This window comes from Hypanus sabinus, chromosome 1, assembly GCF_030144855.1.
Source record: "Hypanus sabinus isolate sHypSab1 chromosome 1, sHypSab1.hap1, whole genome shotgun sequence".
Lineage (NCBI taxonomy): Eukaryota > Metazoa > Chordata > Chondrichthyes > Myliobatiformes > Dasyatidae > Hypanus > Hypanus sabinus.
Window position 1 is genome coordinate 125697369 of NC_082706.1, and position 20439 is coordinate 125717807.

General features: G+C 40.2%; 1 protein-coding gene across 16 annotated transcripts in view; it reads left to right on the forward strand.

Annotated features, from left to right (window-relative positions):
* The window catches only part of LOC132397252 (focal adhesion kinase 1), a 545830-nt gene that overhangs the window by 259840 nt on the left and 265551 nt on the right, over positions 1–20439 (forward strand). For all 16 annotated transcript variants that reach the window (XM_059975823.1, XM_059975834.1, XM_059975878.1 and 13 more), the window contains one exon: positions 19446–19666. In XM_059975823.1, coding sequence (XP_059831806.1) covers positions 19478–19666 — 189 coding nt within the window. In that variant the 5' untranslated portion in view covers positions 19446–19477. Of the gene's footprint in view, positions 1–19445; positions 19667–20439 lie in introns of those variants that run through there.

The following is a 20439-nucleotide window of genomic DNA, read 5'->3' on the forward strand; positions in this document are numbered from 1 at the left end:
ATCATGGCTGATCATTCACTATCAATACCCAGTCCCTGCCTTGACCCCATATCCCTTGATTCCCAAAAATATGGAACGCTTCACGAATTTAGTCATGGGTGGCGTGAGAGGACAAGGGAGGTGCCGGGGCCATGGCAGTCACAGTCTGGAGAGAGCAACCAAGCGAGCGAGGAGTGTGACAGTGCGCGCGCCCGCCCCCCTGGTAGGTAGGTAGGATCTATCAGCCGACAAAAGTTTGGCTTGAGTGATGACTTTCAGTAGATCACAGCGAGGTAGCTGCTCCGCTAATTACAAAACCCTGAAACCGAATTAGGTCATCTGTGAATATTTTAGCACCAGGTTCCCCGCGAATATTCGGTGTGCTAAACAGGTTTAGAGGCGGCGCCCCTCTGTCCGCGCTCCAAGCCAGTAGCAACGGCACTTCTTGCCGGCCGCACGAGGCGGCTGCTTACCTGATGCCAACCAGTGATCACTGGAGCTGGGGTATCCCTGCATTTAGGCAACTGATAACCTCGCGTGCGTTCAAGTTCAACAGTGGGGGTGACAGTGAATGAGGAAACGTGCGGCTGACTCGTATCACCAAATCATATTGTTTCCTCGCGGCCCGGTAGCACATACTTTGCAGCCCGGTACTGGTCCACGGCCCAGTGGTTGAGGACCACTGACCTATTTTACCTGCAAGCCAACTTCTTGTGATTCATGAACAAGCACTCCCAAGTCCTTCTGCACAACAGCATGCTGCAGTCTTTCACCATTTAAATAATAGCCTTCTCTTCAATTATTCCTTCCAAAGTGGATGATCTTGCATTTACCAATGTCGTATTCCATCTGCCAGACCTTGGCCCACTCACTTAACCTATCTATATCCCTCTGCAGACTCTCCACATCCTCTGTACAATTTGCTTTTCCATTCAGTTCAGTGACATCTGCAAATTTTGCTATGCTACACTCAGTCCCCTCTTCCAAATCATCAAATGTAAATGGTAAACAGCTGCAGGCCCAGCACCAACCCCTGTGGCACCACGCTCACCACCGACTGCCAACCAGAGAAGTACCCATTTATGCCAACTCTCCGCCTTCTATTGGTTAACCAATCCATTGTCTGTGCCAATACACTTCCTCCGACTCCATGCATCTGTATCTTATTTATATGTCTCTTGTGCGGCACCTTATCGAACGCCTTTTGGAAATCCAAGTATACAACATCCACCTGTTCTCCTCTATGCACTGCACTCATTATGTCCTCAAAGAACTCCAGTAAGTTTGTCAAACAGGACCTGCCCTTTCTGAATCCATGCTGAGTGTGTCGAATGGAACCACTCCTTTCTAAATGTTACGCTATATCTTCCTTAATGACAGCTTCAAGCATTTCCTGACTACAGATGTTAAGCTAACTGGCCTATAGTTGCCCGTCTTTTGCCTACATCCATTTTTAAAAAGTGGCGTGATAGTTGCTGTCTTCCATTCCACCGGGACCTGCCCAGAGTCTAGAGAATTCTGGTAAATGATTACCAATGTGTCTACTGTAACCTCCAGCAATTCCCTCAGCACTCTGGAATGCATTCCATCAGGACCAGGGGACTTATCTATCTTCAGGCCCTCTAGTTTGCTCATCACTATCTCTTTAGTGACAGTGATTTTATCGAGGTCCTCACCTCCCATTTCATCCATAACATCACTCTTTGGCATATTAGACGTGTCCTCCACCATGAAGACTGACACAAAATAGTTGTTCAATGCCTCAGCCGTTTCCTTATCACCCAATATCAATTTCCCTTTCTCGTCTTCCAAGGGACCTACGTTGACTTTAGCCACCCTCTTCCACTTCATATATTTATAAAAACTTTTTCTATCTGTTTTTACATTTTGTGTTAATTTACTTTAATACTCTATCTTCCCTTTCTTTATTGTTTAGTTGCTTTTTAGAGTTTTCCCAATCCTCCAGTCTCCCACTATTCTTTGTGACTTTGTACACAAGGGCTTTTAATTTGATACTAGCTTTTATTTCCTTAGTTATCCAAGGCTGACTCTCCCCACACTTACTGCCCTTACTTTTGACTGGAATATACTTTTGTTGAAAACTGGGAAAAATCTTTGAAAGTATTCCACTGTTCCTCACCTATCCGACCAAATAGCCTGTACTCCCAATCCACATTAGCCAACTCCTCCCTCATCCTGTTGTAGTTTCCCTTGTTTAAGCATAATACACTAGTTTTAGATCTAACTATTTCATCCTCCATCTGTATGCAAAATTCCATCATACTATAGTCACTCTTTCCAAGAGGATCCCTGACTACAAGATTGTTAATCTTACCTGTCTCATTGCACAGGACTAGATCTGAGATAGAATTTTCCTTTGTAGGTTCACTAACATGCTGCTCAAGAAAGCCATCATGGATGATTTCTATGAAGTCCTCCTCAAGACTTCCTTGACCAACCTGATTCACCCAATGTATGGAAGTTAAAATCCTCCATAACAACTGCCGTTCCGTTCTTACAAGCCTCAGTTATTTTTTCATTAATCACCTCTCCCACTGCAATATTTTTATTAGGTGGCCTATAGACAACTCACACCAGTGATTTTTTTTCCCCTTTACTATTCTTAATCTCTACCCAGATGGACTCAACATTCTGCTCCGTAGATCTTATATCGTCTCTCACAATCACCCTGATCTCATCCTTAATTAAGAGCGCCATCCCACCTCCTTTGCCTTCCTGCCTATCTTTCCGTATTACTTGAAATCCTTGGATATTTAATTCCCAGTCATTTCCACCTTGCAACCAAGTTTCTGTAATGGCCACTAAATCATATGCCTTGGTACTGATCTGTGCCACAATTTCACTAACCTTGTTTCTAATACTACAGGCATTTAGATAAAGTGCCAGTATACTCATTGTCCTTTTAGAATCTAGTGAGCTATGCGATTTTTGCTTTTTATTTTTATGCACTCTACTCTTACTTTTTTCTTCATTAACTCTAGCTTTGGTCTCTGATCACTTCCCTCTTCTTTTCTGTGTGGTTCCCATCCCCCTGCCATATTAGTTTAAAACCTCCCCAACAGCACTAGCAAACAATCTCCCTCGGACATTGATCACGGCCCTGACCAGATGTAGTCCGGACAATACTGGTCCCATCTCCCCCAGAAGCGGTTCCAATGCCACAAGAATCTGAAACCCTCCCTTCTGCACCACTGCTCAAGCCACATATTCATTCTAGCTATCCTGCTATTCCAACTCTGGCTAACACATGGCATCGGTAATAATCCTGAGATGATTACCTTTGAGGTTCCACTCTTTGATTTATTTCCTAGCTGCCTAAATTCAGCTTGTAGGACTTCATCCGGCTTTCTTCCTATATCGTTAGTACCTACATGCACCATGACAGCTGGCTTCTCACCCTCCCCTTTCAGAATGTCCTGCAGTTTCTTCGAGACATCTCTGACCCTTGCACCTGGGAGGCAATACACCATACGTGAGTCCCGTTTGCAGCCACATTAGCTCCTCTCTATTCCCCTTACCATGGAATTCCCTACCACAACAGCTCTGCCACTGTTTTTCTTGATGTCATGCGCAGCAGAGCCACCCACGGGGCCACGATCCTGGCTACTGCTTCCTTCACCTGATGAGCTATCTCCCCCAGCAGACTCCAAACTGTATATCTGTTTTGGAGGAAGATGACCGCAGGAGACTCCTGTACTACTTTCTTGCTACTTCACTTTCTGTTGGTCACCATTCCCTGTCTTTCCTTAGGTCACATTGTGGTGTGACCAACTCTCTAAATGTGCTTTTCACACCATTCTCAGCATCTCGGATGCTCCAGAGTGAGTCCATGTGCAGCTCCAGTGCCGCCATGCGGTCTATCAGGAACTGCAGCTGGACACACTTCTTGGACATGTAGTCTGCAGGAACACTGTCAGCCTTCCTGAGTTCCCACGTGTTCGTAGATAATCAGTCTCCCGTACCCCAAATCCTTTGACCTCTTAGATCAGATCGGGTATGGTAGAATTGTTCTTCAGAAATATTGAAGATTCTGCAAGGGTCAGTTAAAGGCAAATGTACTTGATCAACAGGCTACTGGTCATTAAGTAGTTACTGGGACATTGATATGAACTTTACTTCTGGGCAAAGATTGCAGTGTGTGGTAAACAATTATTTCTCCAGACTGAGAAAAAACAAAGTGTTTTTTCACGTTTGTTGGATATTATGACCATACCTCAACTGAACTTGGGAGAAAACTCTACTATTTTACATTTGGTGCAAAGTCAGAAATATTGGAGGGTATTCCCTGAACAAATCTTTGAAGGCTAATGTAGCAGTTTTTGAAGTTTATGGCAAATGGCTTTACAGTTGGGAACATGAGTGCAAAATCCAGAAGTTTATTTAAGCACATCTATTACAAATCACGTGAAAGCAAAGGAAAGAGTATAAATGATACAATAGAATTCTTCTGAAGATAATGCATTATTAAATAAATTGACTGCAGAAAGCTAGAAGATACTCTTATTTGGAACAGGGAAGGTTGAAGAGTTTTAGTGGAGATCCTTAAATCGTGAAGAGTTTGAAAGAAGTAATTAAATAGCTGTTTTCAGTGTCTGAATGGTCAATAACAAATAATAATGGTCAATAATTTAGTATGACTGGCAAAAAGTACTGAAAGCAGGATGAGCAAAAGCATTTCTTCTACTCAATGAACGATTGAAATACAAATGCAGAGCGACGGATCGTAGTTAGTAACAGACTATTAGCAAATCGAAGAACAATGCAGGAGGTCCCTTGGGTCATATTCTGCACTGGGTCTTCTCTTTCCCTGCATTGTTGCAGTTTTCACGGTATCACTTGAATGTATGAATGGCTCTCTACCGATTATGCCCTCTGAATAGGAATCTTGCCTTGCTGGACTCTGCCATTTATGCTGAGCATTGCAAATGCACGGGGTGGTTCCTTGTATAAAAAGTTTGTAATTACGAAATTGCAGTTTAGCCTGTTGATTTTTCTGTGAAAGAAATAGCTGACTGGTAAACTAGTAATGTAACTACTTAAAATAAGTACTTGAATCAAGATTTTTAAATTTACTATAAGTTTTTTTTTAAATGGTCCAGCTTTCATATATGGGTGTTGCTGGCAAGAACAAGAATAAATATCCTTCACTAATTACTCTCTTGTACCCTATTTTGGAGAGCATTTAAAAGTTAACTCCTCTGCCATCACATTTTAGCCTAAGTAGGAATTGCAGATTTGTTCCTTGGAGGGAAATTAGTAGATGGGTATTTACAACAAGCCATGGTTTCATTACTAAGGGATGGTTACCATGACTGTCTGATAATGTGGCACCAATTCAAATGCCATTACAACATCATCAGAACTTAAATTATGTACATTAATCTTCAAAGGGAAAAGCTAGCATTGATGCATGTAGTAAGCCTCAGGTTTACTAATTGTTGTTTGAGGAAGGAAATTTGCCATGTTCACCTTGTTTGAACTGTATATTACTCCAGATAAACAGCAACATGGTTAAAGTTTTAACAGGCCTCTTTGAAATAGCCTTTTTTCCTAGTTCCTTAGTTGTAGCACAGCTTTGAGGAGCTCAGCCACCTGCTCTCAGGTAACTTAAGAGCAAAATCACTTTGATGACCTGGGAGGGAGTAAATATTATTACAAAACTTGACACCTTATTCGATTTATTTTGATATTATTCTTTAACAATTTCCCAAGTATCATAACTACTTAAGTGAAGCTGATGAAGGGTTTTGGCCCGAAACGTCGACTATTTTCTTTTGTCCCATAGATGCTGTCTGATTGCTGAGTTCCTCTAGTATTTTGTGTGTGTTGCCGAGCTTGTATGGATAAATACAGTGAGGTACAGGCTTAATGGAAAAACTTGCAGCATCGTAGGCACGTAGATTCAGACAATACACAAAACATAAATGTGCATAAATTATACCAGAAGAAAGAAGTTTTTTTGCACTTATGTCTTGTTTAGTACAGTCACAGATAAGTCCATGGCAATGTATACTGTTCTATTTTTGAGGTAGAATTAAGATCGTGCAGGTCAGCTCAAGAATCTGATGGTTGTCGGCAAATAGTTATTCTTGATATTCCCTTTTACTCCAGCCTATTGATTTAAGATGTACTTTAAAAGCACTGAAAAACATTTTTGAGCACCTCGAATTAGCTAACCACCTTTACCTGTGGATTTTATTTTCCTCTTATGGTTTGAAATATTAGCTGAATCATGAAGTTGCTGCAGCTCAGAAACCAGCTAATCAAGTCAAATTTGTGTTAGTTCTGCATAAGGCAGCCACATCAGTCATCCTCTGCTTTTTCACCAGGGACCTGCAAGTTCTTTCTGAAATATATGAAAATTTAAAACAAAAACATGATATAGAAAACTGAAAACAAAGTAGCCTGGCCCAAGGCAGTAACTTGGCAGTACATTTCAGATCAGACCTATTCCCTGAATATAAAAGTAATTCTCTCAGACCTTTTGTGTCATAGGCCTTTGATTATATTTCTTTGCTCTCACTCATTAACTCATCTCTGCTAATGGAAATAGTTGCCATCAAATCAACACCATTTAAGACTCATCTTGATCTTTCACATAACTATGATCATCTTGATCTTCTCACTCTTCTTTTCTGCAAGGAGTATTCACCCAGCTTCTCCTTGTAGTTGAAATCCTTCATCCTTAGAATCATGCTCTTAAATTGTCTCTGCCTCCCCTCTAAGACCTTCATGACCCAAAGTGAAAATGAAGTGATATGGTTTTTCAGTTGTGGTCAAACGTTAGTGTTTTGTGGAGGTTCAACATAACCTTTCTGCTTTGGTATTCTATGTCTTTATAATTACTGGGATCCTATATAGTTCACCAACTGCTCTTTCAATGTGCCCTGATAGTTTCAGAAATTTATACTAATTTGCATACAAGTTCTTTGGAACTTTATGTCCATGTTGCTTTTTATTTTTCGCAAATTGTATAACGTCATTCTTCTGTATTAAACTTGCCTGCCAATTACCTGTTCGTTCTGCCAGTTACCATCCATATCATTACTAGCAAACTTCCAATCCTTGTTATTGGTACAGTTTTTCTATGGTTGGGCACCTGCTGCTGGGTTACATTGTTTGTTCCAACATGACTCCCAACATAGTTACTTGTTAAGAGCCTGGAGTACTTTGGCAAGGCCTGCTGTTGCATCACGGCTGTCTTAGCATCTGCAGTAGTATACAGGTTCCCTTTGGCAGCAAATGAGACTGTCCCCAAGCTCATTAATTGTCAGACGTGTCAGTACTATAATTGTTTCTGAATGTCTTTGATGCTCACAATAACATTACTGTTTTAAAAATATTTACATATGAAAGGTCAATAAATGACATTGCAATAACTTTTCAAAAAAGTAACATCTCCATTTAGGTTAACTTAATGAATGCAGCTTCAGTGGACAGACTTTTCTGGAAGAACTGGGAACTCAGAAGCAGATTCTGCTGTTCCATTGGACTTAAGTCTACTGAGCAATATTGGGACAGCTATAACACATGCAAATACACTCAAAATGCTGGAGGAATTCAACAGGCCAGGTCACATCTATGGAAAAGAGTATGGTCCTGATCGAGACACGTGTCCAGGTCTTGGCTGGAAACGTTGACTGTACTGTTTTCCATTGATGTAGCCTGGCCTGCTGAGTTCCTCCAGCATTTTGTGTGTTGCTTGGATTTTTAGCATCTGCAAATTTTCTCTTGTTTGTGATATAACCCATGGCAGTGGGTTAAAAGGTGCTGCTTATGGTTGAGTTGGGACAAAGGATTTGACCCATTCAAAGAACTGTTAGCGTCACATAGTGTGAACATCAAGCAGTTATCAGATGTCTCAATTTCCTCTTTCACTTTTCCCATTCCTAATGCTATTGATACTTTAATTCCATGGGATTCAAGTTTGCTTTCCAGCCTTTTGCATGGGACATTGTCAAATTCCTTCTGAAATGCTTGCAGATGATATTTATTGCATTCTTTTTTTTTCTCTGTTGTGAATTTGTTTCCATATTTAGTGATACTTATTTTTATAAAAATCATGGGTTCCATATTAAAATTAAATTCTCTTCCAAGCTGTAATTTGACTTCCTAATGATGTTCGCTGTTTCATCAATAAAAACACAATTAAGTTAGTTAAATGCAGCTTTCCTTAAATAATTCAATGTTGGCTCTTCTTTAATAACTTGAGCTTCAAAAGTAGGTTTTAATGTTTATTGTGAACATTGGTCTAAGTGTTTCTCCTCAGATAAGGACTTGTAATTTCCTGGTATTTCCTTACCTCCCCTTTGAACAACTTATGTGTTACTTTTGCTATTTTTCAGTCCTCTGGCAGCTCCCTAATCTAAGGAAGTTTTGCAAAAATTACCCTTGTCTCTTTTGGCAACGGAAAACAGTGCATTCTGCGTTTTTAATTTTGAGCAAAACAAACTCTTCTTGTACCCTTTTGACATCAATTTTTTCCCCATACATTATATCTACCTCCTCAACAAGAAATATTTAAAGTTCAAAGTAAATTTATTTTCAAGTATATATGTTATATATAGTATATATTTCAAGTATATATTCATTTCCTTGCAGATATTCACAGCAGAATAAAGCAATACAATATTATCAATGAAAGACTACACACAAAGACTAGCAAAAGTGCAAAAGAGACGAACTGTACAAATACAAAAATAATAAGTGATATGGAGAATATCCTTCCTTGATACAAAGTAATCATTTAGAATTGCATATGTTCATGCTTCCCACCCCCTCTTGTATGCTGAATTACATGCCATTGTTATATATCTGTATTAAAGGACACCCATAAAGTTATTGTTTATGGTTCTCTCAATGCCAGCTCCAGCTACAACTTGTGTTGCTACTGAATTACTCTACAAATCTTTTCTTTTGACAACAGCTTTTGATCTTGTAATTGTTTATGGTGAAATTTCAGCCCAGGGGCCAGACATTTATGTGCACAAAAGTGCTGCTTCTAGAATTAAGCAGTGCTCTTGGGTGTGATTGTAACTGGGCATGTTGCCAAGAGAAACTTGGGAAGGGAGAATACCTCTCTTTGGAAGACCTTTTGAAAAGCCTTTGTGAAATTTTGGAGGAGTGGTCAGAAGAAGAATCTAATTGTGACCTAGATGAGTTGGAAGAAAAAGAATTACTCTGAATAGTTGGGGAATGGTGGAAGAGGGGAATACCTTGGTTTGAACTGTGTAAAGTGATTTCAAATAGTTTGTAAGAGAAGAAGTTTGCTCACAGAGAAACTCCTGTGCATTTTATAAAATTAAAAGTATAATACTTTCTAAAAATGCTGATGAAGTAGAGTAATGATCATATTGAATGTGAGAGCTAGCTTAAAAAATCGGATAGCTCATTTCTGTATTTCTATGTTTCTAATGGCGTGTATAAGAATACAATCTTTGCATCCTGTTCTTATTGCTCTTTTAAAAAATGAAAAAGTTTAAGATCAGTTCAGCAAATTTATAATATACAGAGCGAGTTTTGCTCGAAAGGGTTTTTAATTAATGAGATGCTTGAAGGAATTATGCCACTCCCTGGAAGACTAAGGGAAACCAGAACTTTAAGAATGTTTCTATCCCTGAAGACAGCTTACCTACTGATGTCAATTATAAATCCATGGACTCTCACAGCTACCCATAATGTACCTCTTCCCACCCTGTTACTTGTAAAAACGCCACCTGCTTCTTTCAATTCCTCTGCCTGCACCACATCTGCCCTCAGGATAAGGCTTTTCATTCCAGAACGAAGGAGATGTTCTCCTTTTTCAAAGAAAGAACCTTCCCTTCCTTCACCATCAACGCTGCCCTCAACCGCATCTTTTCCATTTCACACATTTCTGCTCCTACCCCATCCTCCCGCCACCCTATCAGTAATAGGGTTCCTCTTGTCCTCACCTACCACCCCACCAGCCTCTTTGACCAGCACATAATTCTCTGAAACTTCCGCCATCTGCAACGGATCCCACCGACAAACACATCTCCCCCCCCCCCCCCCACTTTCTGCTTCTCGCAAGGATTGCTCCCTATGCGACTCCCTTGCCCATTCATCCCTCCCAGTGATCTCCCTCCTGGCAGTTATCCTTGCAAATGGAACAAGCCCTACACCTTCTCCCGCACTACCAATCAGGGCCCTAAAGAGTCTTCCAGGTGAGGCGACACTTCACCTTGAGTCTGTTGGGGTCATCGACTGTGTCTAGGTCTCCCGGTGTGGCCTCCTGTATGTTGGTGAGACCCGACATAGATGGGAGACCAAATCGCAAAATGCTCTGTCCGCCAGAAAAAGCTGAATCTCCCAGTAGCCATCCATTTTAATTCCACTACACATTCCCATCCTGATATGTCTACTCATCCACTGTGGTGATGAGGCCACACTTCGGTTGGAGGAACAACAATACCTTATATTCCGTTTAGAACCTCTTATCTGATGGCATGAACATCAATTTCTCGAACTTCTGGTAATGCCCCCCACCCTTCCCCATCCTCGTTTCCCTCTCTCACCTTATCTCCTTGCTCATCCATCACCTCCTACTGGTGCTGCTCCCACTTTTCTTTCTTTCATGACTTTTTTTTTGTCTCTCTCACCAATTTATTTCCCAGCTGTTTACTTCATCCCTCCCCTGTCAGGTTTCGCTTATCACCTTGTGTTTCTCTCTCCCTTACCCTCATCTTTTAAATCTACTCCTCAGCTCTTTCTCTCCAGTCCTGCCGAAGGATTTTGGGCTGAAATGTTGACTGTACTCTCTTCTTAGATGCTGTCTGGCCTGCTGATATTTTGTGTGTGTTGTTTAGGAATTTGTTGGTAATGCAAAAGATCTTTGCTGATTGTCATTAATAAGAATAATAATAATATTGATAGCACTGTTGGAAAATTAAGCAAAGAATTGTTTTTGACTGTAACATTATTTTGTTTGAATTCTATTAAAGTTAATAAAGACCAGGAACTATGGAATTTCAGAAGTAATTTGAATTTCTAAAATCCTATTCTTGTGCCTGTAGGAATTTATTAAAGATAGTTCATAAAGACTATTGTCTTTGTTAAGTTGTAAATATAAAAGTAACTAAGCATTCTTTAAATTATTTAAGCAATTTTATTTTGAAGAGCCTCTAAATTACAACTTCTCTAAGGAACAAAATCATAGCCTATTTTTCCTTTACAGAACATTACAATAGCCATGTATGAAAATTAAAAGAACGCAGATAGTGGAAATTATAAAACAAAAACAAAACTCGGGAAGTGCTCAGACTTCTGAATTTGTGCAAAAAGAAACAGCCAGGTGTGACCTATGAATTTCAAATTGCACATTCAGTTTCCACAGATTTTCATTCCAGACACTGTCTTTCCTTCCTGAAGATCTGTAGTATGCAGGCTTCTTTGAAGCACAAGTACTAACATGACCCAGTTTGTCCATATGAATTAATTTATATAATTGCTACTCATTCACTTATAAAATTGCCCAAGATACAAAACTGTAAGTTTGAACATCAAGTTTCATATGATCAGAGCTAATAGCTTGTTCCAGGTTACCACCATCCTTTGTGTGGAAATATTTTTTTCTAAGATCTACAAATCTCTCCCCTCTCACCTGTGTCCTCCAGTTCTATATGTCAATGTTCTGAGACAAAGACACTATCAATCCTATCTCTGCTGTACATAATAGTAGAAACCTCTAAGGTCGTCCTTAAGTATGCTGCATTTAAATAAGAAGAAATTGATGGGATAGAATTTGTCAAATGTGTTCAGGAAGGTTTCCTTAATCAGTACGTAGAAGTCCCAACAAGAGAGTGTGTGATACTTGATCTGCTATTAGGGAATGAGATCAAGTAGATGACAGAAGTTTGTGCACTGGAACACTCTGCATCTAGTGATCACAATGCCATTTGTTTCAAAGTAAGTCTGCAAAAAGATAGACCTGGGCCATGGGTTGAGATTCTGAATTAGAGGAAGGCCAATTTTGATGGTGTCAGAAAGGATCTGGCATTTGAGGATTGGGGCAAGCTGTTTACTGGCAAAGGTGTACGTGGTAAGTGGGAAACCTTTAAAAACCTTCAATTTTGAGAGTACAAATCTTGTATGTGCCTGTCAGAATAAAAGGTGAAGATAACAGGTGTAGGAAAACAACACACAGAAAATGCTGGTGGAACACAGCAGGCCAGGCAGCATCTATAAGGAGAAGCACTGTTGACGTTTCGGGCCGAAACCCTTCGTCAGGACTAACTGAAGAGACAGATACTAAGAGATTTGAAAGTAGTGGGAGCAGGGGGAAATGTGAAAAAAGGTGTAGGAAAACGTGGTTTTCAAGAGATATTGAGGCCCTGGTTAAGGGGAAAAAATGGTGGATAGCAGGTAAGGCAGGTAGGAACAAATGAGGTGATTATGGAGCATAAGCAATACAAGAGAACATTTGAGAAAGAACTCAGGAGGGTGTAAGAGAAGACATGATTTTGCCCAAGCAAACCAGGTGAAGGAAGATTCTAAGGGATTCTACAAATACATTAAGAGCAAAAGGATCACGGGACAAAATTGGTCCACTGGAAGATCAGAATGATAATCCATGTTTGGAGCCAAAAGAGATGGGGGAAGATCTTAAGTAATCTTTTTTGCATCTGTATTTACTCAGCAGACAGACAGAAAGTCTGTAGAAATGCTTCAAAGTGGCACCAACTCCATGGATCTTACACATATTACAAGGCAGAAGATGTTTGCTTTCTTGAAGCAAATTAGAATAGATAACTCCCCAGGGCTTGACAAAGTATTCCCTGAGAAATTGCTAGGGTCCAAGCAGAGATATTAAAAGCATCCTTTGCGACAGGTGAGGCACCAGTGGATTGGTGGATAGCCAATGTTGTTCCGCTGTTTAAGAAAGGCTCTGAAAATAATCCAGGAAATTAAAGTCAAAAGTTAAAATAAAAATATACTATCAGAGTACATACATGTCACCACATACAATCCTGAGATTCTTTTTCTTTTTCTATAGGCATACTTAGCAAATCTATAGAACAGTAACAGTAAACAGGATCAATGGACAACAAACTGCAAATGCAGATAAAAATAAATAACGAGCATAAAATAACGAGATAAAAGAGCCCATAAGTGTGTGTAGTTATCCCCTTTCGTTCAAGAGCCTGATGGCTGATGAGTAGTAACTGTTCTTGAACCTGGTGGTGCGAGTCCTGTGGCACCTGTACCTTCTACCTGATGTCAACAGTGAGAAAAGAGCATGTCTTGGGTGGTGAGGATCTTCCATAATGGATAAAGTAGGAATTCTGCAGATGCTGGAAATTCAAGCAACACACACAAAATGCTGGTAGAACGCAGCAGGCCAGGCAGCATCTATAGGAAGAAGTGCAGTCGACGTTTTGGCCGGAGACCCTTCATCAGGACTAAGTGAAAGAAGAGATAGTAAGAGATTTGAAAGTGGGACGGGGAGATCCAAACTGATAGGAGAAGCCAGGAGGGGGAGGGATGAAGCTAAGAGCTGGAAAATTGATTGGTAAGAGGGATACAGGGCTGGAAAAGTGAGAGGATCATGGGACTGGAGGCCTAGGGAGAAAGAAAGGGGGAGGGGAGCTCCAGAAGAAGATGGAGAGCAGGCAAGGAGTGATTGTGAGAGGGACAGAGAAGGGTGGGGGGAGGGAGGGAAAGAATAATAAATAATTAAATAGATAGATAGATAAATAAATAAATAAGGGATGGGGTAAGAAGCGGAGGGAGCATTAACGAAAGTTAGAGAAATCTGTGTTAATGCCATCAGGTTGGAGTCTACCCAGATGGAATATAAGGTGTTGTTCCTCCAACCTGAGTGTGGCTTCATCTTGACAGTAGAGGATCCATGGATTGACATATCAGAATGGGATTGGAACACGGATGTTGTTTTCCTCGGGCAATGTTTCATGTAGATGTGCTCAATGGTTGGGAGGGTTTTACTTTTATGTAATGGGCCAAATCCATTACTTTTTGTAGGATTTTTCATTCGTAAAGGCATTGGTGTTCCCGTACCGGATCATAATATAGCCCATCAGCACACTTCCCACTACACATCTATAGAGGTTTGCCAGGATTTTTGATGACATGCAGAATCTCCACAGACTCCTGAGAAAGTAGAGGCACTGTTGTGCTTTCTTCACAATTAGATTTATGTTAGTTTTAGGACAGGTCTGAGATAGTGGCATCCAGAAATTTAAAGTTACTGACCTTCTCCACTTCTGATCCTTCGATTAGTACTGGCTCTTGAAGTCTACATTCAGTTCCTTGGTCTTCTTGACACTGAGTGAAAGGCTATTGTTATTACACCACCCAGCCAAAATCTCCCTCCTGTATGCTGATTCATTGCCACCTTTGATACAGACCACAGCAGTGGTGTCATCAGCAAACTTATACATGCTGTTGGAGCTATACTTAGCCACACAGTGATAGGTGTAAAGCGAGTAGAGTGGGGGACTAAGTACATATCCCTGCAGTGCTCTTGTACTGTGAGCCTAACATCAGTAGTGAAAAAGTTAATGGAAGATATTCTTATTTGGACCAGATTTATTTGGATAGATATTGACTGATTAAGGATAGTCAGCATAGCTTCATGCATGGTAGGTCATGTCTATCCAACCATGTGGAGTTTTTCGAGGAAGTTACCAGGAAAGTTGAAGGCAAGTCTTTTGACAAGATCCTACATGGGAGTTTGGTCAAGAAGGTTCTCTGGCTCAGCATTTGACATTAGACATCAGCTTTGTGGGAGAAGTCAGAGTCATAGTAGATGACTGGAGGCCTGTGACTAGTGAAGTGCCACAGGGATTGGTGCTGGGTCCGTTGTTATTTGTCATTTATATCAACAATTTGAATAATAGTGTGAATAATACTTGCAGCTGACACCAGTGGACAGTAAGGAAGGCTATCATGGCTTGCAGTGAGATCTGGACCAGGTGGACAAATGGGCTGAGAAATAACAGATGGAATTTAATGCAGACAAGTACAAGATGTTGCACTTTGGGAGGACCAACTTGGGTAGGTCTTACACAGTGATGAATAGTAGACCACTGAGGAGTAGAACAAAAGGATCTTGGAACACTTGTTCATAATTCATTGAAAGTGGTGTTACATATAGATAGGATCATAAAGAAAACTTTTAGCACATTGGCCTTCATAATTCAATGTATTGAGTATAGAAGATGGATTGCTATGTTGAAGTTGTTAAGACATTAGTAAGGCCTAGTTTGGAGTACTGTGTAGTTTTTCACACCTTACAAGATCATTGCCGGGTCTGGAGGTCCTGAGTTATATGGAAAGATTGAATAGGTTAGGACTTTATTCCTTGGAATGTAGATGATTGAGAGGAGATTTGATAGAGGTATACAAAATTATGAGGGGTATAGATAGGGTAAATGCAAGCAGTCTTTTTCTACTGAGGTTGGGTGGGAATACAACGAGAGATCATGGGTTAAGGGTGAAAGGTGAAAAGTTTAAGGAGAACATGAGGGGAGACTTCTTCACTCAGAGGGCCGTCAGAGTGTGGAATGAGCTGCCAGCGCAAGTGGTGCATGTGAGCCCGATTTCAATGTTTAAGAGAAATTTGGATAGGTACATTGATAGTAGAAGTATGGAGGGCTATGGTCCCGGAGCAGGTCCAAGGGAGGAGGCAGTTTAAATGGTTTGGCATGGACTAGATGAGTCAAAGGGCCTGTTTATGTGCTGTACTTCTCTATGACTCTATGACTTACATTTATGACTCTATAATTCAAAACTGAGCCTATCCTCTCTAGCCTTAACTACGGCCTTCCATTTCAGGCTGTATCCCAGTATAACTGTTCTGCATTCATTTTTAATTCTGCCTCAGCTAAGTAATTATTGAAATTCACTTGCCCAAAGAGAGAAAAACATCTTTTCAGTAAATCGCTGATAAATTTATTGTAACGAACACTTGAAAGTAGTGTAAGGAGGCAGTGTTGACTTGTCATTGTCATATGTACCAAGATTCAATTTAAAGCTTGCATTCATACTGTTATACAGATCAAATTATTACCCTGTGCATTGATGTAGAATAAGGGAAAACAATAACAATGTAGAATAAAATATCAGAGCTGCAGAGGAAAAGCTATGTTGGGTTAAAAAAAAATCTGTGCAAGTTCATAATGAGGGAAATTATGAGCTTAAGAGTTCTTCTTATACAAGAGGATTGTTCAAGTGTCTGATAACAAAGAAAATGTCCAGAGCAACTTTCAGAGGGGAAGCCCATGGAAAGCATCTGGCCCAGATGGGGTACCTGGCCAAGTACTCAATACTTATGCTGAACAACTGGCTGGAATGTTTACTGAAATCCTTAACCTCTTGATGATACCTCAGAGGATCAGAGAACGTGATAACCCCGTAGGACCAGTTCCTGGGGTGTTATTATTTCAGAGGACCTATTCTGGGCCCAGCACGTCAGTGCAATTTACGAAGAAAGCATGGCTGCACTTTTACTTCCTTATTAATTTATGGAGATTAGGCATGACATCTCAAACTTTGACAAACTTCTATAGATTTTATAGATCTGTTGAATGCCTATGAGATGGCTTTTTAGAGCAGCTTGTGCTTGAGCCTACTAGGGTAAAGGCTATCATGATTGGGTGTTGTGTTTTAACCCAGATCTTATTAAGGGGCTTAACCCTTACGAGGCAGTGATGATAATATGATTGAATTCATACTGAAATTTGAGAGGGAGAAGCAAAAGTCACATGTATTAGTATCGCAGTGGAATAAAGGAAATTTCAGAGGTATGAGAGAGAAGCTCGCCCAGGTGGATTAGAGGAGGATACTGGCAGGGATCACAGCAGAACAGAGGTGGCTGAAGTTTCTGGGAATAGTTCACAAGATGCAGGATAGATATGTCCTGCAGAAGAAGTTGTTCTCAAATGGCAGGGGTTGGCAACCGTGGCTGACAAAGGAAGTTAAGGACTGCATTGAAGCCAAGGTAGTATATAAGGTATGCTTATAAGGTAGCAAAAGTGAGTGGGAAGTTGGATGATTGGGAAGCTTTTAAAATCTAACAAAAAAAGGGAAAAGATGAAATATGAGGGCAAACTAGCCAATAATATAAAGCAGGATACTAGAAGTTTTTTCAGTTATATAAAGAGTGAAAGGGAAGTGAGAGTTGATATTGGACTACTGGAAAATGACGCTGGTGAGGAAGTAATGAGGAACAAGGAAATTGCAGATGAATTTAATGGATACTTTGCTTCTGTCGTCACTGTGGAAGACACTGGCAGTGTGCTAGAGGTCTGTGAGTGTCCTGGAGCAGGGTGAGTGCTATGGCTATTACAAAGGAAAATATGCGAGAGAAGCTGGAAGGTCTTAAGGTGCATAAGTCACCTGAACCGGATGGACTATCTCCCAGAGTCCTAAGAGATGTGCTGAAGAGATAATGGATGCATTGGTCATGAACTTTCAAGAATCACTTGACTCTGGCATGGTTCGGGAGGACTAGAACATTGCAAATGTCCCTCCACTCTTTAAGAAGGGAAGAAGGCAAAAGAAAGGAAGTTATAAATCAGTTAGCCTAACCTCAGTGGCTGGGAATTTCAGAGTTGTATATGGTGACATATATGTACTTTGATAATAAAGTTTACCTGCCTCAATGACTATTGTCCAGTAACAAATACAAACCATTAATGAAGTTCATTGAGAGGTTGGAATGAGAATATATCAACTCATACCTGAGAAGTACTTGGATCCAGGCCAATAGCAGATGCCAGTTCATTGGCTCTTCACTCAGCCCTGGAACATCAGGTCAGCAAAGATGCATACATCAGGATACTCTTTGTGGACTGCAGCTTGGCACTAAATATTATCATCCCCTAAAAACTAATGAATAGGCTGCAAGTCCTAGGCCTTAGTACCTCCTTGTGCAACTGGTTCCTCAATTTACTCATTTGCAGATCCCAGTCAGTTCAGATAGGCAACAGCATCTCTTCCAAAATCTCCTTCTGCACAGGTGCACCACAAGGCAGTGTGCTTAGCCCCCTGCTCTACTGGTTTTATACTTGCAGCTGAGAGGCTGAGTACAACTCCAATGCCATACATAAATTTTCTGATGACGCGATTGTTACTGGTGGATTCAAATTTGGTGACAAATTAGCATATTGGAGGGAAATTGAAAATCTTGCTGATTGGTGCCAGAACAGCAACCTCTCACCCAATGTCAGCAAGACCAAGGAGCTGATTATTGACCTGAGGAGAAGGAAACCAGATAGAGGTCCATGAACCAGTCTCATCAGAAAAATTGGAGGTAGAGATGGTCAGCAAATTTAAATTCCTTGGTGTTGTCATTTCAGAGGATCTGTCCTGAGTCCAGCACTTAAGTGCCATTACAACAAATCATGGGAATGCTGTTGTGGGCATCACGTGAGTTGTGGCTGAAAGAAGGTCATAGTTGGGAGCTTAACATCCATGAATGCACTTTGTATCAGAAGGATTGGCAGATAGGCAGAAAAGGTGGCGTGGCTCTGTTGGTAAAAATTGAATCAAATCAAAGAGTTAGAAGATGTAAAATCCTTGTAGGTAGATTTAAGAAACTATGTGTGAAAAGAGCCTAATGGGAGTTGCATACTGGCCCCTGAATAGTAGCCAGGATATGCAATATAAATTTCAATGGGAAATAGAAAAGGCATGTAACAAGGGCAATATTATGATAGTCATGGGGGGAATTTCAATATTTAGGTGGATTGAGAAAATCAAGTTGGTGCTGGGACTGTGGGAGGTCTAAAGTGGGATTATTGTAAATTGGTGTTTGTAGTTGGTGTGGACTCATCGTACTGAAAGGCACATCTAAATGCTGGATGAGTGACTCTGGGTTAAGAAGAAATCCTACTTGTCTGGATTAAGACACTTCTTAAAAATTTTGAGCCTCTGAACCTGACAAGGTAAAATATGAGCCTTGCATTACCTTGTCAGATCTTAAGAGACTCAGTATATTTCTTCTTCTAAACTGAATTTAGGCTTAATAACTTAGTATAGTGATGATGGTCATAACATAATAATGCTCACTATCTGCACAAGCAACAAATCTGTCATCCCAGGAATACATTTTGTGAATCTTTGCAGTGCTCTCTGTCTCACAAGTGTATTCCTCCTTGGGTCGATAGACCAGACCAAGGTGCAGTATTCTAAGTGTTATTTCATCATGCCTCGGTATAACTGGAACAAGCAAATTCTTATGCAATATGGTCAACATAATGTTTAGTTTACTTTTCATCTGTTGAACAATTAATTTTCAGTGATCTGTGTACTTGGATACTCAGACACCCCTGGACATTTTTTTCATTATATGTACAAGTGCTGACAAATGCACTTCCTTCCACTAAGTTTGATTTTTGACTTAAATATAGCATTCTACACTGTACAGATTGCAACAAAATTTTTATTTTGTTTTTTACCTACAGAATATGACCGACACATAGCAACCCGCAGAGGCATGGCAGCTGCTTACCTTGACCCAAACTTGAATCATACAACAGGTTCAGGAGCCAAGTCCCGTCTGAGTATGGAGCGTTCTCCTGGAGCTATGGAACGAGTGCTGAAGGTCTCCCATTACTTTGAGAGTAACAGTGAACCCTCATCTTGGGTCATGAATATTCGGCACGGTGATGCAACAGATGTCCGGGTGAGTGAAATAAAATTTGGTAGGCTTGCTTTCTTTTAAATTAGATCAGAAATGTTGCTTTCTGGGGAGAAGTGTTTATGTTTGGCAGTTGGTGAATTCTGAATGCCATAGTACATTTGAAATTTCAGTATTTGTTCTATTTCTTGAAAATTAGTGAATGATATTGGTTTTTAAATAATTATTTAAATATTTCTAAAGATTTTTCTCAATATATTGACAATAAATTTGTGAACAGGGAGATTGTGCAACACAACACAAGGTTAAGAATGAACCTTTATCCCCCATCAATGTCATTTTTGTTCTTAATTTTCTCATATTTCAGTGAAGCATTTAGATCTTTTTGAAATGTTTAAGTCTTCAACAATTTCTACTAAATATGGAAGTGTGACTTGAGCAGCTGTCAATTTTTTCCTGTCATTTTGGAGGCAGTACTATTTTTGGCCACCTTGGGTAATGATCCTTTTACAATCCTCAAGTCCTTAGGATATGTGAAGCCTTGATTGACGCAGAGAATCCAACCAAGAATTTTCTTTCAAATTTCTTCTGAGGGGATTGTTAATGACACTGGTATTATAAAATCTAGTTTATTTTGGTTCAAAATTGTATGCAGTGCATGTTTGAATGTCATGCATTAAATATGCAGCTCAGTCTTAATTCATTTGTAGCCATGAGTATTTTCTTATTAATTCAGTGGTACTCTTTTGCTTGCTTGTAGCATCAATTCAAACAAATCAATGCAACCGCTGGTGACTCCATAGGTCATTATTCTTGTA